Below are 9,082 nucleotides of genomic sequence, written 5' to 3' on the forward strand. Positions count from 1 at the left end.
ATACTTCAGTGGTGCTATCTTTGACTACATTTTGGTTTTGCTTCTGTTTAGTAGACTTCAGTTTTATGTTGTAAACCCACAGTGTCTAACCAATATGGTTGTATTTCCCATGCAGGCTACACGTTGGCTCCCAGCGGTACTGTGGATAATTTTTCAGATTCTGGTCACAGTGAAATTTCTTCCCGATCCAGTATTGTCAGCAACTCTTCCTTTGACTCCATGCACGATGAGCGGCGCCAGAGGCATTCTGTCAGCATCGTGGAAACAAACCTCGGTGTGGGCAGGATGGAAAGGCGGACGCTGATCGAACCAGATCAGTACAGCTTAGGGTAGGCAGCTTTTCTTTCGTGTTCTTGTACATTTCTTCTTCTTCCATCCTTTAAAAAATGGGTCCTTTACTCCTGAGGTAAATTTCTATTATTTTACAAAGTGCCTAAGAAATGCTCTCCCATCCCAGTTCTAATTTTCACAATTTCTAGATTACTAAATGCCATGCTATTTCTGTTGTACACACAGCCTTTCAAATTAGATTTTTTTTTTTTTAAGATTTATTTATTTGACCGAGATCAAAGAGAGAGGGAGAGGGAGATAGAGAGAGAGGAGGAAGCAGGCTCCCTGCTGAGCAGAGAGCCTGATGCGGGGCTCGATCCCAGGACCCTGGGATCATGACCTGAGCTGAAGGCAGAGGCTTTAACCCACTGAGCCACCCAGACGCCCTCAAATTAGGTTTATTCTTTATTAGAAGACCATTGTTCTGTGCTAAAGACAGAGGGTGGCTTTAGGACATACCCCAGATCCTTTGTAGAAGCTGCCTCCCTGAAGTCAGGGTATGTTGAGCCAGCCTTTAACCTCATAAGAAAGTGTTCCTTTATTATAAGCAGGTGGTTCTTTTCCCACCGGATTTAATTTTTGGTAATGACAAGGTGAGTAAAGTGGATATAGCATCCTCTTCCTAGGATGAAAAAAGCCACCTTTCTAGGGGGAAGAAAAGGTACTTTGGTTTTATATCCTAGGTTTCTTAGTTAACAATCTTGTACTTTTTCTTCTTTCGACCACTTAGGTCCTATGCACCAATGTCCGAGAACCGAGGCTTATATGCTACAGCTACAGTAATTTCTTCTCCAAGCACAGAGGAACTTTCCCAAGACCAAGGGGACCGTGCTTCACTTGATGCTGCCGACAGCGGCCGTGGGAGCTGGACGTCGTGCTCCAGCGGCTCACATGATAACATACAGACCATCCAGCACCAGAGAAGCTGGGAGACACTTCCATTCGGGCACACTCACTTTGATTATTCAGGGGATCCTGCAGGGTTATGGGCCTCAAGCAGCCATATGGACCAAATTATGTTTTCCGATCATAGCACAAAGTACAACAGGCAAAGTCAAAGTAGAGAGAGTCTTGAACAAGCCCAATCCCGGGCAAGCTGGGCATCTTCCACAGGATACTGGGGAGAAGACTCAGAAGGTGACACAGGCACGATCAAGCGAAGGGGCGGGAAAGATGTTTCCATTGAGGCTGAAAGCAGCAGCATGACCTCTGTGACCACAGAAGAAACCAAACCTGTTCCCATGCCGGCCCACATTGCTGTGACATCGAGTACCGCAAAGGGACTCATTGGTAAGCTCATTAGAGAGCTCTGTCAAATCTAACTTGTTTCCAAAGTAAAGTTATGTGTACGTGCTGCTTTTCCTCATTTTGCCCCACCCGTTGTTGTACAGAGCTTCTGAATTAGCGGTGTGTTCAGTATTTTGAAATGAAGAGTAGTTAAGAGCCCAGGTTCTGTGGTTAAGTACATACAGATCTATTCCAACATTCTAAAAATTCAGTAAGTTCTGGCAATCAAGATCAGTAGATTGTCATTATGGATATTCTCTTGTCCTTTAAGCCAAATTTATGAGGAAGGATGCCCATTCTTCCTAAAGGAAGAATTTTCTTTCCTTGAACCTGTTTTAAATGTTTTATTATTCTATATTGTTCCCTCGAAATGTATTTAGAACTTTACACTTTGCATATATAAATCTTCCACTGTTGGTTATGCAGACTAATTGGGCACTAAGCAAATCCTCTCTGCATGCTGTAGAACAAGGGAGAGAGCACTGAGAGATAACAGGATGCAGAAGAGCCTCGGCCTAGGGACCTGGCAGGTTAGGGTTTGAATCCCTGTTTGCACTGTACTAAGTTTGTGACATTCCGAAAAATTGAGTCTGTGAAGTTCAAGAAAATAAAACTTTTTATTTACTTGCCTTTACAGGTCTCGTGTTCTAGGTCATGAACATTAATAAAAGGATTTTAAGAGAAATACATACCGTATAAAGTTTTTAAAATTTGCATCTTTTTGGTACTACTTCTCCAAATTTAGTTCTCTGTTTTTCAAAGTGAGGTCCAAGACCTGAAAGTAACCTAAGATTGGTTTTCTGCCTGACAAGGGTAACGCTGGGTGAGTGCCCAGCAAAGACGGACTAGCCCACCTTGACCTTGGGACCGGGAAAGAAGGAAGGAAGCAACATTCACCAGGCACTACTAACATATTCCGGGCATAGTACTTGGTACCTTTCCTGTTTTCTCTTTGCTTAGTCTTTCCAGTAAACCCAAGGGTTAGGTGTTAGTTAACCTTATGACTATTTTATAGTTAAATACAGGGTTTCAAAGATTCTGTTTCAAGATAACAGATTGCTTAGTTGCTTCTCTCACTGATCATTTCACCACATAGAGATAACCATGGTGAATATTTGGTCCGGTTAATACCTGTTCCCTCGCCTACCATATCCCCCACCACTATCTCATACCACACAAGATCACATCTGTGATTCCACTGTGTTTGCTGTCTCAGTAATTACTTGTACACATCATCATAAACATCAGGGGCATAAACTGTTCTTCCACAAAATGTTTAATGGCTGGCACCCTGTCTTTACCACAGTGCGGAAGGAGGGCAGGTATCGAGAGCCCCCACCCACCCCTCCCGGCTACATTGGAATCCCCATCACTGACTTTCCAGAAGGCCATTCCCATCCAGCCAGGAAACCTCCAGACTACAACGTGGCACTTCAGAGATCTCGGATGGTTGCCCGACCCACGGACACAGCCGGACCTTCGCCGGTCCCACAGGCACATGGGCACCCGGCCGGTGGCAGGCCCGTGAGCAAACCGCAGTGGCATAAACCCAACGAGTGTGACCCACGCCTCGCCCCGTATCAGTCTCCAGGGTTTTCCACCGAGGAGGATGGTACATATGCATTCTTAAAACCATAACGTTAGCTGTGGTCCTTATGCTGCCTGCTGTAAGCTTTCCAAGGCACTGGTTTTCTTAATACACAAAGAACAGTTTATATTGAGAGGTCCAAATTTAGGGTCAAAGCTTTCAAGTGTTTGAGGGTTTTATGTTTGTTTATAAATGTCTTAAGAAATACCAGAGATTGCAGAGGGGAGCACTTTTCATGAAGTGTGTACATGACTAGATTTCTTTACTGACAGTCAAGAGTTCTATGTGGAAATGTTATATTTGGGCTTTTAATGAGTTCAGATGGAAGTCCAATGTAGAAACAGACGTTCTCTATAAGGTTTTTGTCTTCCATTGACCTACCTGATCACGCTGGAATGAGGATGACCAAGATCATCACCTCCCGTTATTTTTTTAAGTTTAACTTATTTTATGCAAATAATCATTCTGGAAAAAGACAAAAGACAAAAAAAATTAATTCTAATCCTACCACATGCAGCTATTATTTACATTTTGTTATATATCCTTCTAGACTTTACACGTGAGTGTATATTGTTTAAAGTCACATGCTGCTATTACATAATTTTCAATAAATTTAATCAAGAATGTTCCTATTCTATATTGTGTATATATATTTAAAGATATGAATACTATGTATTTTTTTTAAGTCTATTATTAATCATTGCTTAGGTGAGTTATACTAAAGAAACAGCTGCAGTATTTTTATTTAACCTATCAGTGAATGTGTTCTCTCCAGCACAAGGAATGACTCGCTTGCTTACTGATGCTTCTTTCTCTCTTTCCTGGTTATGTTTGCAGAAGATGAACAAGTATCTGCTGTTTGAGGCACAGGCTTTTTCTGGATCCAGAGTTAGCCACCTTTAAAAGGAGAGCACAAGAAGACGTCCCTAGCAGCGGAGCCTTGGAACTCACATTCTGAGGCCAGTGGACCAGTTTGCCTCCTTCCCTGCCTTAAAAGCAGCATGGGGCTTCTTCTCCCCTTCTTCCTTTCCCCTTTGCATGTGAAATACTGTGAAGAAATTGCCCTGGCACTTTTCAGACTTTGTTGCTTGAAATGCACAGTGCAGCAATCTTCGAGCTCCCACTGTTGCTGCCTGCCACATCACACAGTATCATTCCCAATTCCAAGATCATCACAACAAGATGATTCACTCTGGCTGTACTTCTCAATGCCTGGAAGGATTTTTTTAAAACTTCCTTTTAGATTTCAATCCAGTCCTAGCACTTGGTCTCATTGGGATAATGAGAAAAGCTAGCCATTGAACTACTTGGGGCCTTTAACCCATTAAGGAAGACAAAGAAAAACAATGAAATCCTTTGAGTACAGTGCTTTGTCCACTTGTTTACAATGTCCTTTTTTTTTTTTTTTTTTTTAAAGAAATGGATTTAAAGATTGTGTTCAGAGAGTAAATGTTATATCCATTTAGTGATTACAGTATTATTTTGAACCTTTGAGGAGGGTTGCCAGCCTGGGTTTCTGAAAAACCAAATATGCCGGACAGGGTGTGGTCCCAGCAAGAAGAGGGAAGACCTGGCTTGCGACCCTGTCTTCCTGTGTCCTTCTGGCCTCACCCATGAAGTGCCCTATCCTGGAAGTATAAGATGTTAGCCAATTACTTAGATACCAAGACACCTCATCCACTCCTTCCCCAGTGGGTGGGGTTCTTCTGTAAAACTGTTTGCACATGGCCAGGGGAGGGAAATGGGACTCTTGTGTCCTGTGTCTGAGCCTTATGGAGTGCAGGACAGTGTATGTGAGGGCGTGTCCTGCTCCATTGAGATGGATGGCAAACCCCGTTGTTTTAAGTTATGTTTCTTTGATTTCTGTTAAATTAGTTCTAGGGATTTTGTTGTTGTTCGTTTTTAAAGAGAAACGTTCATAACTGGATAGCATTGCAGTGAAAGCAGCTTGGGATATTGGAGCTGATGCCAGCTGTTCATACTGCTCTTTCAAGACAGCCTCCCTTCAATGAATTGGCATTAGGGAACAAACAAGCCTTTACCATGACAAAAGAACAAAAGATCAACAACCTGATGAGATATGCCAGCCTTTGCAAGGCCGGTTAGTCACCAAGGACTAACCTATAAGTGGCTTTATGGACGCAGATAGAGAAGGCCTACGTGTAGCAACCACCTGCTCACAGCTGCTATTAACCCTATAATGACTGAAATGACCCCTCCACTCTATTTTTGTGTTGTTTTTGCACAGACTCCGGAAAAGTGAAGGCTGCCAATCCGAGTAGTACTCAAATGTGAGGAACTGCTGGTCTTGGATTTTTTTTCCATTAAATTCAGCTGATCATATTGATCAGTAGATAAACGTAAATAGCTTCAAATTTTAAAAAGTCAAATTGCAGTGTTTTTTCACTGTATCAACTGATGTCAGTGCTTTATTTAATAAATCTCTTCTGTATCATGGCATTTGTCTACTTGCTTATATATTACATTGTCAATTATGCATTTGTAATTTTACATGTAATATGCATCATTTGCCAGTTTTCTTATATAGGCTATGGACCTCATGTGCAGATAGAAAGAAATCTAGCTCTACCACAAGTTGCACAAATGTTATCTAAGCATTAAGTAATTGTAGAACATAGGACTGCTAATCTCCGTTCGCTCTGTGATGTCAAGTGCAGAATGTACAATTAACTGGTGATTTCCTCATACTTTTGATACTACTTGTACCTGTATGTCTTTTAGAAAGACATTGGTGGAGTCTGTATCCCTTTTGTATTTTTAATACAATAATTGTACATATTGGTTATATTTTTGTTGAAGATGGTAGAAATGTACTATGTTTATGCTTCTACATCCAGTTTGTACAAGCTGGAAAATAAATAAATATAACATAAAGCCTTGTCTACATCCTTAAAGAATCGTGCATGCTTTTTATTATTGAAGTGTAATAAGGTTCTTCAGTCTCACTATAGGAGCAAGTTCTCAGGAGGCCAAGGAGATTTTGCCCATTTAGCATAAAAACTGACCAATGGCCTATTCTTTTAAGTAGCTTTCTGTTGATTCAGAGAAATTAATTTCACAAACCCAGCTATGTTCAGAATTCAGTGTTTCTTGAGATACAGTGAAAAATGATGATGATGATCACTCTGTATTTACAGAGCTTTTGTCTCTTCTCAACCCTTTTCCAATAAAAAAAACTGTGGGACATAACATTTTAATTCCCAGTATACATACTGAGGACCTCAGAGAACTTAAACTGTCCTCCAAGATCATGACCACTAGGTTAAAGGTACAATTTAGCTAATGATTTCAGACTTCGAATGAGTACATAAAATATCATTGTTACATCTAAGTTCTATTGTTTGGTAAGTTGAATAATACTTCAACCTATCAGAAGGGCATTATACTTAAAAAGGTAAAAATCAGTTAAGCAGCAGCGAACCTATTTAAGCACACTAGAAATCAAGAACTCGTTTCTTATCCTCAAGCAGGCATAAATAAAAGCAGTATCCACCACTCACTGAGAAGACTCAGAAGTTGGAGTGGAAACATACGGGGGCACATGTGCAAAATATGAGAAAGTCTAAAAAAGAGTCTGGAGTTTAGTCCTGATACTAACGTGGCCACTGGCCAAACCTAAAAATCTTTCTGAGGCATTTGTGCTATCTTGGTGAGTACAATTCGAAACTCTTTGTGAAAATAATTGGAGAATTAAAACCAATTGCTTCAACCACACCTTCTTTTAAGAGATGAAGTATGGTGTATACATGTGTTATGTGTTTGCCTCCATCTTTTCACTATAAAACCCATTACTCAGGGGGCCTCGGGTGGCTAAGATGGTTAAGTGTCTGCCTGCAGCTCAGGTCGTGATCCCAGGGTCCTGGGATCGAGACCCATGTTGTGCTTCCTGCTCACCAGAGTGTCTGCTTACCCCTCAGCCTCTCTCCCCTGCTCATACTCTCTCTCTTAAATGAATAAATAAAATCTTAAAAAAAAAAAAAAAACCATTACTCAGGAATACTCTTATCAAAACAACCACCTATGCTTTATTTAATGCAAAGCTCTATTTAAATTTGTCACTCAAAAAGCTTAATTTTCTCAAATCTGGTTCAAAAAAAGTCTGATGTTAATAAGCTCTTCACCACTTTTTGTATTCTGCTAAAAATGTAGGAAAATGACAAATCGGCCACTGTGCCCATTATTAACACTTCGATGTTTTAGGTTACCTTTAAGTAGCTGAAGACTGGTCTCTACTTCAGGGCTTCAAGAAGTATTTGTTCCTCAGATGTCATTGATAGTACTGACAGATTTAATCTGTGTCATGTTAGCAACAGAATCTGGCCAAGTTTTAGGGATGTCATACAAAGGACTTTGTTGGCAAACATCTGATGCTCTATTACCTAATCCAAAAAGCCACACAGGCCCATACATCCCAGTTAAAGCCCTCCAAATATTCGCCTCAGCTTAAATCCGTTTTCATCTATTGGGAAGTATAGAGTTCATGCTCATTTATGCTTTAACCTATCTTATCTCCAGGTCACTGGTAATATCTCCCCAAATGTTCCTGAATGATTCAAGCTTCTGAGCATGCGTTTAGCAACGACACCTGTTAGGTCTGTGTACTGATGTATTTTTTTTTTTCAAGCTTTTATTTATTTATTTGACAGAGATCACAAGCAGGCAGAGAGGCAGGCAGAGAGAGAGGAGGAAGCAGGCTCCCTGCTGAGCAGAGAGTCCGATGCAGGGCTCGATCCCAGTTCCCTGAGATCATGACCTGAGCGGAAGGCAGCAGCTTAACCCACTGAGCCACCCAGGCACCCCTGTGAACTGATGTATTAACGCATTCCTGCACTCCTGTTTTTGTCACAGCAAAATAGGAAGCTCTCTGGGTCTTTGATTCCATGATATAATTCTTTTTTAAAAATACTTACTCAGAGGCACCTGGGTGGCTCAGTGGGTTGGGGCCTCTGCTTTCGGCTTGGGTCATGATCCCGGGGTCCTGGGACGGAGCCCCGCATCAGGCTCTCTGCTCTGCAGGGAGCCTGCTTCCTCCTCTCTCTCTTGCCTGCCTCTCTGCCTACTTGTGATTTCTGTCAAGTAAATAAAATATTTTTTAAAAAATTGCTTACTCAAAGAAAAAGTGAAGCAACTGAGGGTGAAATTGTCAATGGAGAGGGAAATGATTTTGTGAATATTCACTCAGTAACATCAAGGAGAATGTTGGAAAGGGTGATCATGCGATGGAAATGAGTAGGACAGGCTGCAGCCAACCTGACAGGATTTTGAAGAAATATTTTAAAGTGAATGAAAGCTTACCCCTCTGAAAGTAAGACAGAAATACTGACTGGAAGTGAAAAATAATTGCGAATTGCACTTTTTTTGACATTCACATTTCTTTGCAAGCACAATACAATTTCTATGTTTGAAATTACACTTATCGCCCAGTTAGTTTTACAATGCCATGACTGTGTAACAGGCAAATTTATAGAGGTGGTCAAAACATTGCATGCAAGATTAAAAGAATCTTAGAATAATCTTTATTTCATGGGCAATCAATAAGATCATAACAATTTTCATAACAGTTTATGGGAAAAATTGGGCTTCGAATATAATATCAAACTAAATTCAGAGTCAAATGACCAATTTTATAGAGGAGGGGAAATAATGAAGTAATTCTAGTACAGGGTCTTCAAAACCTCAGAAATAAAAGCTAGTTATATTCTATCAATAGTTTCATGAAATTTAAGGAACTTTATTAATAACATAAACTATATGGCCTAACACGGAGTAGCTGCCATGTAGTATGGTTTTAGGGAAACCAATGAAGTAATAGTATATCAGAATATTTGAGTTTTTCCTTAATTTATAAAGATTTAT

The 9,082-nt window shown here is 40.6% G+C and overlaps 1 protein-coding gene across 18 annotated transcripts in view; it reads left to right on the forward strand.

Moving 5' to 3' along the window:
- Positions 1-6,120, forward strand: part of RAPGEF2 (Rap guanine nucleotide exchange factor 2) — a 240,720-nt gene extending 234,600 nt beyond the window's left edge. For all 18 annotated transcript variants that reach the window (XM_044224723.1, XM_044224726.1, XM_044224731.1 and 15 more), the window contains 4 exons: positions 116-329; positions 1,061-1,620; positions 2,924-3,229; positions 4,043-6,120. In XM_044224723.1, the coding sequence (XP_044080658.1) occupies positions 116-329; positions 1,061-1,620; positions 2,924-3,229; positions 4,043-4,068 (1,106 nt within the window). In that variant the 3' untranslated portion in view covers positions 4,069-6,120. The remainder of the gene's footprint in view (positions 1-115; positions 330-1,060; positions 1,621-2,923; positions 3,230-4,042) is intronic.
- The last annotated feature ends 2,962 nt before the right edge of the window (positions 6,121-9,082 follow it).

Source organism: Neovison vison, chromosome 11, assembly GCF_020171115.1.
Source record: "Neovison vison isolate M4711 chromosome 11, ASM_NN_V1, whole genome shotgun sequence".
NCBI classification, from domain to species: domain Eukaryota; kingdom Metazoa; phylum Chordata; class Mammalia; order Carnivora; family Mustelidae; genus Neogale; species Neogale vison.